The sequence below is a fragment of the Squalius cephalus genome (assembly GCF_949319135.1).
Source record: "Squalius cephalus genome assembly, chromosome: 18".
NCBI lineage: Eukaryota > Metazoa > Chordata > Actinopteri > Cypriniformes > Leuciscidae > Squalius > Squalius cephalus.
In genome coordinates, this window is record NC_137139.1 from 31,049,820 (window position 1) to 31,064,841 (window position 15,022).

Here is a 15,022-nt window from a genome sequence, read left to right on the forward strand (position 1 = left end):
TACGAGCTGTTCGGAGGACAAACAGTGAGTTCCTTCATTAGATGAAGGCGATCTGGGAAGAGACGGCGGGGGGAGGATGCTAAATTCTGCTCTAATGTTGACGTCTGCATTTCATCAACACCCTTTTTTCTTTCGTCCCGTCTGTGCGTCGCCTAATAGCCCATGAGATGAGGACTTTGTGCTGGCTTCGCATGTGACGGCCTGCCAGCTCACACAACCAACACCTCTCTCGCTCAAACATCGCTCCGCCACATGCTAACGGATGCTTGGCCAGAAACGAGAGGCTGTCTCGGCGCTACTGTATCTGGCTTTACACCAGCTCGGAGGATTGGCTGCCAAACTTGTGAGGGCAAAGTTAGATCCACTTGCTAAAATAATATTGATTTAGTTGGTGGAACCACCTGAGAGTGAGTGTGAAGTGGTCGGGATGCTTTTGGATTTAGCTCTGAATCTGGATCACTTAACTGAAGACATAACTTCATACACTAGTACAGTATTACTGACATATTTTATTTTGGTTTTAATGCACTGACCAGGACAGCTGTTGATGCAGTTATTTTATTATTATTTTTTAAAAATATTTTATATTATTTTATTATATTTTGTTTCTTTTTAATATTTTATTTTATTTTATATTTTTTATATTTTATTAAACATTTTTTTTATTCTATTATATTTTATGTTTCTTATTTTATTTTAATTATTTTGTTTTTAATTTAATTTTATTATATTTTATGTTGCTTTAAAATATTTTATTTTCAAATATTTAGTTTTTTATTTTATTAGCCTACATTTTATATTGTTATTTCATTTTATATTTTTAAAAATATTTTATTTTTAAAAAATTATTTTATTTATGTTGCATTCTAATTTATTGTATTTTTATTTTTATTTATTTCATTATATTTTATGTTGCTTTTTAATATTTTATTTAATTAAAAAAAAAGAGTAAAAAAACAATTATAACACAATTAACGATTTTGTCTATATTCTGCCTCCAAGTAATCACCTAACAACCACCTAGAACACCCTAGCAACCAGCCACAATATTGTGTTGATGATATTGCACACCCAAGCACCACTTGTGTTTCTTCATAAAACGTACACTCAAGTTTATCCTTATTCTTTAAAACAATTTCATAAAGTTTAGGCTACCTACTAACAATGATATCTTAGTAAATGGAAAACTATATTATTAATTATTAATGTAGAATTTGTGCTGTGTGCTTCTGAGATTATTTCTGTAGCGTGTGTAAAGCGGGGCTTGGACAAACACGGAGGACCTGACTGGGAGCAAACATCGCCATGTGTTTGAACTACACACCTTCAGTGAGTCCGTACGTCTAAATAAACTGCCCAGTGAGCACAACATCCAGAAAAAACTTCATACACAAACCACACTTTTAAGGAAAGCTTAAAACTTCAAGGAGTCAAGATTAGTCTCGGTAGCATGACCTCACTATCCCCCACTGGCAGATGCCAGTACTACACGATCTTTCTCTGTTGACAAACTGTATTGCAATCACATCATATATACAACTAATGCATAAGAATATATAGGCTTATAGCTAAAGTTCTAGAGCATTCTGCTTGCAACGCAAAAATCATGGGTTCAATTCCCAGGGAATGCATGAACTGAAAGAATGTATACTGTAGCTTCAGTGCAATGTAAGTTGCTTTGGGTAAAAGCATTTGCCAAATGCAAAATGTATAAATTGCATTATTAGTATATGTTTTACCAGTGCCCAATTTTTTTAAGGCCCTTAAACCAGTGAAAAGAAAATTTTCCAATTTAAAAATTGGAGAAATACAGCGCAAGACTTACTTTATGATATTTTTATCATATATTTTTTTACTTTTATATAGTTTGCAAACACCATTCACTTTCATTAAACAACTGTTAATTTAGTATTTATAATTTAGTATTATTTATATGCTATTATAGTATTTAATAATATTTAGAATTGGCTTTTTAACATATTGATTTTAGTTGTTTTTTTTTGTGCTTTTGTAATTGTTATTAGTTTTTAAATATTTTATTTTAATTTTAATATATTCTATGTTGCTTTCTAATTAGATTTTAGTTATTTTATTTTATTATATTTTATGTTGCTTTTTAATAATTTATTTAATTTTATATATATTTTAGATTTTATTTTCGAATATTTTATTTTATTATATTCTATGTTGATTTTTTTATTTTATGTTATTTGGCTATTTGGTTATGTTAGCCTATATTTTTAACTTTTTTATTTAAAATATATATTTTTTCTTTTATTCTAATTTATGTTGCTTTCTAATTTATTTTATTGAATTTGTATTTTGTTTTACATTTTTTCAGCTTTTTTTGTGTAATTTTACTACTTGAGCTTAAACTTATTTTGTTTCAGTTAGTCTGCAAAGGAACATTTCTAATTAGTTTTACATCAAATACGTGTGAATTGAACTTTTTCTTCTGTCTTTGACATCTCCGCTCAAGATTGTCTGAATTCGGGATAACATGCTTGCACACTACTCGTACTGTTTATGCCATAAATAAGCATAATTATGAGAGAAATAATAATAATAATACGAGCAGTATGCTATTTTAAATTCTTTCTACTTAAAAATGTGTTCTTGAGGTGTTGTCAGTTTTGTCATGACATCATGTTCCTGCACTCTGAGTCTAAAGTGATTAGTCACATGGTATTTACAGCTCATGTTTTTGACTTGCGAGAAAGCTAGCTGAGAAGCTGCCATTGAGATGAATGGTAATACTAACGGCTGGCTCTCGGTTAATACAAAGAAAGAAATGCAAGTCTCAAGCTCTCGAGTCGAATCCTCAGATGTGTTGCTAGTGGAAACAAAATCTCATAAACAGAGTTCAGTTACATAGAAAGATTACAGCAGCCGTGAACACTTTATTGAGGATTCTTAAAGGTTTATGTTTCTAGGTCAACGGAGGAAAGTATTCAAGTCACTTTCATGTTAGCCAAAGTAATAAAGACATTTTATGTTCTGGTGGAGCACATAAATCTCTCTGAAGCATGGGGAAATAATGTGGATCTTCACAACATTTGACACATTTGGAAAAGTTTTTGACTTGGTTTGGTTTTCTTGTGATAGAGAAGCTGAATTTGAATCTGCAATCTACAAAATATTGTTCAAACATGTTCGTCAGCAGTTTGAGCTCTAAAAAGGGATAGTTCACCCCAAAATTAGCATTTGCTCATCCTCATGTTGTTTCATATCCGTATGACTTTCATTTTTCAGTATAGCCGGAAAAGAAAAATCTCAAGCTTCAAAAATGAGTCTTCTGAAGTCGTGGAAATGCAAATAAACCATTGAGTTGGTGGACGATCATTAACAAGTCACTCAGATATGAACCAGATTAACTGATTCTTATAAAAGATCAAACTCAAAATTATTATTTGTTTAGAGTTTACATCTCGCAATTCTGACTTTATTTCTCAGAACTGCGAGATATAAACTCACAATTGCGTGTTATAAAGTCAGAATTGTTAGATATAAACGCGCAATTACCTTTTTTTATTTTTTATTCTGTCGCGGAAACAATCTTCCATACATTTATTCCCATGAACGTGTCAAGGAGAAAAATTCATGCAGGTTTGAAACCAACACAAAGGTGAATAAATGAAGGCAGAATTCTCATTTTTGTGTGAACTATCCCTTTAAAAACCTTCCCAGACCACATATTTTCTTTATTTTTGATCAATGTATTCAGTGTCTCATTCCTAAATCTCAGCCTTGCTGTTGTTTCCGGTTTAAAACACACAAAAGAAAGAACGAAACAGCCAGAAAAATTGTTTGGCATCATGCATTTCTTAAAATACGCCTCCCTTCTCTACTAGAGCACCGTGAAAGCTTCTCTAAACTCATGAACAGATTAACAGTGACATGTTTATTTTCTCTCTAAAACAGCATTTGGGTTTACAACCACTAGAGCACTTTGTGATTGATTTAGCAGTAATAAGGAGTCTGTTTCATCCATTTTATGACATGAAAAACAGTTTTCTTCTGGGACTGAATGGAGACGCTGATTGATTTTGCCGTGCGAGCGTGATTGCAGCTAATTGGTCTCATTGGATCTGCTGTGTGACCGTGATTGTGGGTAATGGATCTGATTGGCTCTGTTTAGGACGTGTGATTGTGGTCAGTGAATCTGATTGATTATGATTGGCTAGAGTTTTCACTGGTGGAATCAAGGGGTCAGGGTTTGACTGGTTCAGTTTGCCCCTGCTGGTAGATTTTGTAACTACACCATGCTGGACTAACTAGATCAAGCTAACCAGCCACACAATGACCATGATCTCATCAGTTCTGGTGTATAAAATATGATTTTGACTAATTCTATATTGTATAAGCATGATTATGACTGATGAATCTGTGTTGTGTGGGGATTAGATCATTTGTGGGTAATTGGTTCGCAAGTGAAATGAGGTTGTAATCACTTATTTTTTCTTTGAAAACATTTAGGAGTTTCCAAGCTCCCTCAACTAAACAAATGACTTTTCATTTTCCAGCTATTGGAGGGTTGAATTGGTCTGACCTTGATGTTATAGTCTGTTTTCTCATTTGCTAACATGTAAAAACTCATTGTTCTTTGACAATGACCATTAGCCGTGGCTAAATTGCCATTCCCCCGTAAAAGAGCTTTTATTGGTATTCATTTTATCCAACCAAGCAATATTGTTGAGCTGCAAGCAGTGTTTTTTTGATGTGCAATTTAAGATATCAGTCCTCTGCTTTGGTGTCTGCTGAGTACATTTTACCTTTCAGTAGGAATAGTTCACCTAAAAATGAAAAGCAGTCTATTTGACTCCATTTGCACTTTTCCAAGTATGCACGATAGCTTTGTGTGATGAGAAGACTGAAATTTAAGACGTTATTCACTGAAAACCTCCTGCAAAATTTTGCATCAGTGTTGAATTGTAAAAAAATGGTGTGTTGAAGCTCCATGTTATATTTGATGTTATTGATGCCAAATGGCACTGGTGCTTGCATGTCAAGTCATATTTATTTATATAGAGCTTTTTACAATACAGATTGTTTCAAAGCAGCTTTACAGATATAACAGGAAAATAATGCAACAAAGTTTGTTTCCAGAAGAAAATAGTGTCACGGTCCAGCTTAAGTAAGTTCTGTGATATTTTATTTTTGTTGTAAAAAAGTTATTAATTTAGTTAATTTAAATATAGCCACTCTGGAGAAAACCGTGATGTCATCGTTCAGCTCAGTTCAGTTCTCATATAATGGTGTCAATGCAGCAGATCAATATTATTGTTGAAAATTAAATTAAATGTTAAATTTAATGTCCCCAACTAAGCAAGCCAAAAGCCAATGGCAACAAAGGTGAAAAAAGGCGCCAGTGACACGGAACCAAAACTCCATCAGGATGCAGAAAAAAACCTTGGGAGAAACCAGGCTCAGTCGGGAGGTCCAGTTCTCCTCTGGCCAACGAACGAACAGTGTTTGATTATGATTCAGGCAGCATTATAGGTCAGAAGTCAAATTGGAACAATCAGACAATTATCCTTTTCCATCTGGTTGAAGATTGGAGTCATCACACCGGTATAGAGACAAGTTTGATGAAGATCAGTGCTGATGGCTGTCGTGTCGATGAGGCTTTCACAGGGGAGAGTCTAGTTGACACAATCTCTGCTGACACTTCAGGGATGCGTTGTGGTCGTGTCTAGGCGCAGGTCCTCCATCTGATCTGGATACGGCCCGGATACGGCTGACTACATCGTGCATTGTGGTCGTGTCTAGGCGCAGGTCCTCCATCTGATCTGGATACGGCCCGGATCCGGCTGACGACATCGTGCGTTGTGGTCGTGTCTAGGCGCAGGTCCTCCATCTGATCTGGATACGGCCCGGATCCGGCTGACTACATCGTGCGTTGTGGTCGTGTCTAGGCGCAGGTCCTCCATTTGATCTGGATACGGCCCGTATCCGGCATGTGTCGTTACTGATACTTTGAATAATGGCTTTTATTTTAGTCTGTTCCTCACACAAAGCACTTATATGAATAAAAAAACGACTTGACATTGTGCATAAGTCATACAGACTACTTTCATTGTGCATTTTGTTCTTTTTTTTTTTTAAACTTGACAGACGGAGCCAACATGAGCCGTTGTTGAACTGTATGTAAAAAGCTGTGAGGATTCTTCTAAATTTCTCTTTTTGTGATGCATGGAAATTAGAAAGTCATAAGGAGCGACATGAGCGTACTATGATCGTAGGTCATGGTCTCCAGGATTGGGCATTTGGACTAATGTGTTCATTTGTGACTAATGCATCATTTTCCTTATTTTCGCTGGCCTCAGCATGGGAGCTGACAAATGGTATGTTTTATAGTATTAGGGCTCTTAAGAAAAAAACACCAATTTTCCTGCAGCGTAAAGACACTTCAGTAATGAACAAGCACTCTGAGTGCTGTACTAAACCCCTAAAAGCTTTGTACTGTAAACAGCATGTGAGTAATTCAATGACTTATGCCACTACAAGGAACATCCACCGCTTTTCTGCAGCCTCCGCAAAGAGATTTTCTCATTTGTAATGAATTCTTTAAAACAAGTGAGAGACATCTGTGGATTCTAGAGTGAAAACTGTGGATGGGTTAGAGGTTTCAGCTTGATGAGATATCAGTACTAGTGTTGGCCGGCAAGTGTTCAAATTAAACGGTTGTCGTTTCTTACCAGCAGCTTTGAGGAGACTCTGTGGAAACTGGTTCAAGATTGTTGGACCTCTAACCCTGTAATAAGCAGTCTCCTGCTTTGATGGGCATCTGTTTTTTGTGAACTGCATTCACAGAAGACAAGAGCAATGAGACAGAACTGTTTTGTGATAGACTCCAGAAGGAGAAAGACAGATTTGATTGTTGAAGCCATGTGAAATCACTTTGTTTTCCAGCCAGTGCCAAACAGTTTTGTATTTCAGTTTAATTTTGCATAACACCCCCTCGTGTTCAATGCATATTTGCCAAAGAGCTATTAGAATTTACTGCATAATTCGATTTATGGCAGGGTGGTATGACTTGGGCCAGACAGAAATCACACAGAACATCCTGGAAACTGTAGAAACATTTTAGGAACTGCATAGCAACGCCCTGGCAACCACCAAAACACTTTAGTAGCTGTACGAAAATACGCTGGCAACCACCCAAAACAACTTAGCAACTGTAAAACAACATCCTAGCAACCACACAAAAATGCTTAGCAAATGCATAGCAACATCCTGGCAACCACCTAGAACACCCTAGAAACTCCATAGCAACTCTCTGGCAACCCCTCAAAGCACCACAGAAACTACTGTACATAGCAATGTACTGGCAACCACTAAAAACATCATAGTAACTGCATAGCAACGTCTTGGCAACCACCCAGAACACCCCTAGAAACTCCCTGGCATCCACTCAAAACACCCTAGCAACTTTATAGCAAGTCCCTGGCAACCATTCAAAGCACCTTAACTACTACATAGCAATGCAGTGGTAACCCCCCAAAAACAACTAACTGTATAGCAACATACTGACAACAACCCAGAACACCCTAGCAACTGCATAGCAACTCCCTGGCAACTACTCTAAGCACCTTAGCAACTACTGTACATAGCAATGCATTGGCAACCACCCAAAACACTTTAGTAACTGCATAGCAGCATCCTGGCAAGTACACAAAACACCTTAGCAACTGCATAGCGATGCCCTGGCAACCACCCTAAGCACATTAGCAACTGCATAGTAACACCCTGGCAACAAAAACTGCATAGCAGCACTCTTGGAACCACCTAAAACGCCTTAGTACCTGCATAACAACACCCTGGAAACCACCCAGAACACCTTAGCAACTGTGAAGCAATGCCTTGCCAACCACCCACAGCACCCTAGCATCATCCTATTGAATTTTACATGAAGAAAAACACTGTTTTTGTTCGCAAAACATAAATACATAGTTTTAACTCTGTCATGGTAGATGTCAAATTAGATTTGTATATTTTCTGAAGAAAAGGAGTATTAGAAGATTGTCTTTTGTTAGGGTAACCATGACAACGTTATTGACCTTTGATGAGGACAGAATGTATTTTTGTTGTTACGGTTTAGTCAAAGCGATGCGTAGCACCAACTCAACTGCAGGAAATGCCAGAGCGCTGGTGAAGTATCCCTGTGCGGGAAATGTTGGGTTTGGCTTTAATCCCAGAGGTCACAGGAATATGAGATGCTGAAGTCCTCAGAATTACGTCTCAACTGGGAACAGCTCGGTTTTGTGCTCAGGTCTGGTTTGGAGAGGCTGGGTTGCTGTCTCTTCACCTCTGGACATGGTTTTTGGTGGAATTGTACAATTAATTTGTTGTCACATTACTGTTCTTGCATGCTGGTTCATCAAGTTTTCGCTTGAGTGTTTCTATGTACCTGCCTGGGGCAAAAACTTGTGTCGGTATTTCTCAAAATAGAGCGTGCCCAAGCTCTTCTAAGCCTCTTGATTTCCTTTTCTCTCAGCAGATGTGGACGAGTGCGCCGAGGCCCTGGACAACTGCAGTATAGATGCCATCTGTCAGAACACCCTCAAGTCATACAAATGCATCTGCAAATCAGGATACAAAGGTGATGGGAAACACTGCGAAGGTAAGAAACACTAAAGATACAAAAACATGAGGACCTATCAACACTTGATTCTGTATAGAATACACTTCAAAAACATTTTTAATCTGTATTTTTGTCTTATTTTAGAGTAAACTAAGCATACAGTGCTGATGAAGTTCTACTGTATGTTAAAAGGCTTTCTTGTATCCCAGCTTAATATGTAGAAACAACCCGTTTAAACACAGACATTATTATTTGTGACAATTAATGCATTCAATTAATTAAAAAATTCAAATAAAATAAAAAATAACATTTCCAAGCTTCACACTTTGAAGTTAGATTTAAAACAAGATCAACTTATTTGAGATCAAACGGTATAAGAGAATATACTTATGGCTGTTGATTTAAGAAGTTAATTTAGTGCAATTAATCATAAATAATGCAATAAAATAATTAATCACGAGGTCTACTTTAGACAGATCTCAGTTGCCACAATAATGTCTTTAACTCTTTAACTCCCACCCAAAATACTCTAACTTAGCAACTGTATAGCAACATCCTTGCAACCACACAAAAATGCATATCAACGTCCTGGCAACCACCTTGAACACCCTAGCAACTCCATAGCAACGCCCTGACAACCAATCAAAGCACCTTAGCCACTACATAACAATGGACTGGCAACTGGCAACCACCCAAAAACACCATAGCAACATCCAGGCAACCACTCAAAAATGCTTAGAAAATGTATAGCAATGCCCTGTCAAGCACCCAGAACACCCTAGCAACTCCATAGGAACTCCCTGGCAACAACTCAAAACACCCTAGCATCTCCATGGCAACTCCCTGGCAACCATTCAAAGCACCTTAGCTACTACATAGCAATGCACTGGCAAACACCCAAAACACCTTAGTAACTGAATAGAAGTGTCCTGGCAACCACCCAGAACACCCTAGCAACTGCATAGCAATGACCTGGCAACTACTCAAAACACTTTAGTAACTGCATAGCAACGCCCTGGCAACCACCCAAAGCACCTTAGCAACTGCACAGCAACACCCTGGGAACCACCCAGAACATCTTAGCAACTGCAAAGCAATGCCTTGGCAACCACCCACAGCACCCTAGCATCATACTATTTAATTTTACATGAAGAATTTTACATGGAAACCAATTCTACCAACCCTAACCCTATAAACCCTGATCTCTATTAACCCTAACCTAACAGTCTACTAATACTCTAATGAGAGTTAGTTGACATGTAGTTGCAAAGTTAATAATAGTTAATAGAATGTCGAAAGTGGACAATAGAAATAGTGTAACCGACTGTTCTCTTGTTTTAAGTACAAATTTACCCATACTTGAGGTTTAAAACATAAGAAAACAATTTGCCTGTGGGGAAAGAAAAATAAACCTAATTCTAATCTTAATATCATATGCTTCTCAAATACAATTATCTTGTTTAAGGATAGTGAGATATTTTTTTTACTTGGAATGAAGACAAAATTACTCATAAAATCTGTTGTTTTTGCTGTGTAGTCTATAATAAGATGACTTTGGCTGAGTGTGTGTGTGTGTGTGTGTGCGTGTGCGTGTGCGTGCGTGTGTGTGTGTGTGTGTGTGTGTGTGTGTGTGTGTGTGTGTGTGTGTGTGTGTGTACAGTGTTCAGACACTTCAAGGTCTACGTCTCCATGTCTCATTTCTGCAGTTCCTTGGCTTAATTTTCAGACTATCCTGAGGGAAGGGAAATAGGTGTTCAAATACAAGATTAAAAAGATGACAGACTCAATTCTTTACACTTTGGACGTGAAATAGAGCATGAAATATCTTACACGTTACCTATAATGACTTGGCCTGGTAATTACACAGAGATGTTTCCACCACCAAAAAACGGTTTGCATTTCCAGTCACGTTAATGTGAGTTAACAGCACTAAATTGCACAATGATAGAGCCATATCTTTGGAAATATTGTTTTCTTGAGGCCGTTTGCCTTTATGGGGGAAGTTTTTAAAGCTCAGTTGTATTTGGAGAGGTGTATGCTGCTTTTAGACCCACTTAGCCAATGCGATCCTTTCTGGATACAAACATCCTAAGCCCAGGCAAAACACTGGAAAGCGAAGGGGTTCGGTAATGTTTGTGCTGTGTTAAAACGCCACTCCTGACTAAACTGGGATAAGCGCGTAAAACCATTGATATGGTGTGGAAACACAAATGTGTGCCGGGGAGATATGAACATCGTTGTTCAAATATACTTCTCCACGCGCTGAATTTCTGCACACACAAAAAAGACAAGAACCAGAACTGGATCCTAATCCTCTGAAAGCTATTGCAAAACTCTTGATAGCTATTTGCTACAAATAACGTGGGTTATGAGTAAATAACAGTCCTTAGCTTTGAGAAAGCTGCACTCGCCTGTTGAAAAGAACGGCATGGCTGGTCACACTTCTCCCCAGCTAGCTTAACCAGCAAGATTTTTATGTCTTTACATCTCTTTATATTTAAATTTTGGCACAATTTATATAGCTACAAAACTAATATCATGCTTTTTAAGCATAAAGCTTTAGATCAATAAGTTTTTAAGATCATAAAGTTAATAAGAAAGTGCTATATATATATATATATATATATATATATATATATATATATATATATATATATATATATATATACTCACCTAAAGGATTATTAGGAACACCATACTAATACTGTGTTTGACCCCTTTCGCCTTCAGAACTTCCTTAATTCTACGTGGCATTGATTCAACAACGTGCTGAAAGCATTCTTTAGAAATGTTGGCCCATATTGATAGGATAGCATCTTGCAGTTGATGGAGATTTGTGGGATGCACATCCAGGGCACGAAGCTCCCGTTCCACCACATCCAAAAGATGCTCTATTGGGTTGAGATCTGGTGACTGTGGGGGCCATTTTAGTACAGTGAACTCATTGTCATGTTCAAGAAACCAATTTGAAATGATTCGAGCTTTGTGACATGGTGCATTATCCTGCTGGAAGTAGCCATCAGAGGATGGGTACATGGTGGTCATAAAGGGATGGACATGGTCAGAAACAATGCTCAGGTAGGCCGTGGCATTTAAACGATGCCCAATTGGCACTAAGGGGCCTAAAGTGTGCCAAGAAAACATCCCCCACACCATTACACCACCACCACCAGCCTGCACAGTGGTAACAAGGCTTGATGGATCCATGTTCTCATTCTGTTTACGCCAAATTCTGACTCTACCATCTGAATGTCTTAACAGAAATCGAGACTCATCAGACCAGGCAACATTTTTTCAGTCTTCAACTGTCTAATTTTGGTGAGCTCGTGCAAATTGTAGCCTCTTTTTCCTATTTGTAGTGGAGATGAGTGGTACCAGGTGGGGTCTTCTGCTGTTGTAGCCCATCCGCCTCAAGGTTGTGCGTGTTGTGGCTTCACAAATGCTTTGCTGCATACCTCGGTTGTAACGAGTGGTTATTTCAGTCAAAGTTGCTCTTCTATCAGCTTGAATCAGTCAGCCCATTCTCCTCTGACCTCTAGCATCAACAAGGCATTTTCGCCCACAGGACTGCCGCATACTGGATGTTTTTCCCTTTTCACACCATTCTTTGTAAACCCTAGAAATGGTTGTGCGTGAAAATCCCAGTAACTGAGCAGATTGTGAAATACTCAGACCGGCCCGTCTGGCACCAACAACCATGCCACGCTCAAAATTGCTTAAATCACCTTTCTTTCCCATTCTGACATTCAGTTTGGAGTTCAGGAGATTGTCTTGACCAGGACCACACCCCTAGCAACTGCCATGTGATTGGTTGATTAGATAATTGCATTAATGAGAAATTGAACAGGTGTTCCTAATAATCCTTTAGGTGAGTGTGTATATATATATATATATATTAGGGGTGTAACGGTATGTGTATTCGTACCGAACCGTTTCGGTACAGGGCTTTCGGTTCGGTGCACGTGTGTACCGAATGACTGAATGCAATATTTTGTGTGCGGAACATAGGTACATTTTCGTGTTTCCACACGAACATATTAAGTGGCGGAAGTCTCCGCGTTCAGCGCAAATCCCGCCCTGCAGCTGATTCTAATGTTTTTTCCTATTAGACATTCTCTGGTTTTACCCGTGTTTTACCCGTCGTCACTGTAACAATGAAATAGACTGCATGGCGAAAAAAAGCTTTTCCGCTTCGTGTGCGCCGCCGCACTCTCCGTTCCGTGGCTTGCGCGCGCGCGCGAGTGTGTGTGTGTGTGTGTGTGTCGACGACCCGCTGCGCTCTCTGCTCAATGTTCGAGTCCGTGTTTGCGCTGCGCGTTCTGCTCTGTCGTTAACGGCCCAAACACTCCAACCATGTACCGATCACGCACTGGAAAAGCAAAGTCCGCTCAAATAAGGTGAAATTTCTCAGTAGTAACTTAGATTTCTGTTTGCTGAGCTGGTATAGTCATGCTGGCAACAATGGTAAAATGACCTGCTCTGATCACATGCTCTGGTAATAATAGCTTTGTACTATAGCTTTGGACTATATTTTATTTTGATAATTATTAAAAAAGTGGAAAAAAAAAAATCTTAAATTGATTATGTTGATTGATTATTGAAAAATAATAATACATTAATATATTTGTTTAATATTATTTTAATATAGGGCTATTTTCTGTTCCTGCACTGTAATCATAGTTATTTATTTATATTTTTCATTATATTTTATTATGTGATATTGGTTTGAGACTGAGAGTATTTTATTTAGTGGAGAACTTTGCAGCAGTATTTTATTTCTTATTCTTTTTTTATTTTATATCTATTTTATTATATTTTATTAAAAAGTGTTTAAAAAAAGTGTAAACAAATTGTTAAAAAAAGTTTATAGTAATAAACAACCTGCAGTTTAATGTTTTCATTTCTTTCCCTTACTGTACCGAAAATAAACCGAACCGTGACTTTAAAACCGAGGTACGTACCGAACCGTGATTTTTGTGTACCGTTACACCCCTAATATATAGGTACAATGCAGAAGAGCATCTCTGAACACACAACACATCAAACCTTGAAGGAGAAGCATCTCTGAAAACACAACACATCAAACCTTGAAGCAGAAGAGCATCTCTGAACACACAACACACCAAACCTTGAAGCAGAAGAGCATCTCTGAACACACAACACATCAAACCTTGAAGCAGAAGAGCATCTCTGAACACACAACACATCAAACCTTGAAGGAGAAGAGCATCTCTGAACACACAACACATCAAACCTTGAAGCAGAAGAGCATCTCTGAACACACAACACACCAAACCTTGAAGCAGAAGAGCATCTCTGAACACACAACACATCAAACCTTGAAGCAGAAGAGCATCTCTGAACACTCAACACACCATACCTTGAAGCAAAATATATATTATATACAAATATAGGGATGCACGATATATTCTTCACCATATTGGTACATATTCATTTTTAATGTTATCGTTATCAGCCCGAAAAGAAAATTTGGCCGATATATTAAAGCTGATAAATAATGGATTATTTCCTTCAGCTGAGACACTTCAGATGCGCACTGTTCAAGATGATGGTTTTGAATTGCTTAAAATATGATCGGAATCACTTCAAAAAAGGAAAATACATTTAAGTGCAACATGTTCAGCACAAGTCTGTCATATAGGCGACATAAAATTATAATGAGAACATCATAATTGTGTGCTTGAGACATGGATTTTAATGGTAAGACTTTTGTTTTTGTAATCAGGCTCTCAAAAAAAAAATGATCTGATCCTTAGCAAGTATTAAAATTAGGTAAATACATTCACAAAAAATTTATAAATATATTATACAAGATCATAAAGTTGTATTTTTCTTGTTTTCTGCAACATTTTTTCACTGCTTGAATTTTCATGTTAACTATAAACCAGCTTTAACCTTAAAAATGTTGGTTATTCGGCAGGCCTATCCATGCAGACAGTTCTAGATGTTTTTCAGGTTCATTTTGCATTGTTTAATCTACACTGTATACTTCATCATCTGAGTCTTAATAGGCTATTTATTATTTTTCTTGGATACAGAAAGAACGTTTATTCCACATCTGCAATCATCTCAGCGTGACACTTACGACCCATAAACAATACGATATGAATAGTGCAAAATGCTTTTTTTTCTTCCACTTCTCCGAACTGCTCGTCCCATAGATTGCTTGGCCTCACACAGAGACGCATTACTGGAGGTAAAATAGCTTGTAGTTCGATGGAGTGAAGGTGTTGCTTTTGTGCAAAACCGAAATAAAATTGAAAAGTGCAAAGACTTTGTACTGTGTTGGAGGTGGAATAAACAGCATTCAGGAATAAAGAAAAATAAAGCATTGTACTCCAGGCTGTGAGTGCCTCTCCATACTCACTGAGCCCAGGCGACTACAAAGCAGAGCAGAGGAGTCTGGGTAATTAGTGC

The 15,022-nt window shown here is 37.6% G+C and overlaps 1 protein-coding gene across 6 annotated transcripts in view; it reads left to right on the forward strand.

Annotated features, from left to right (window-relative positions):
- scube3 (signal peptide, CUB domain, EGF-like 3) overlaps positions 1–15,022 on the forward strand; it is a 119,897-nt gene that overhangs the window by 21,699 nt on the left and 83,176 nt on the right. For 3 of the 6 annotated variants that reach the window (XM_079849359.1, XM_079849355.1, XM_079849357.1), the window contains exon 2: positions 8,501–8,623. In XM_079849359.1, coding sequence (XP_079705485.1) covers positions 8,501–8,623 — 123 coding nt within the window. Of the gene's footprint in view, positions 1–8,497; positions 8,624–15,022 lie in introns of all 6 variants that reach the window. The other 3 variants (XM_079849354.1, XM_079849356.1, XM_079849358.1) reach the window with 1 other exon arrangement.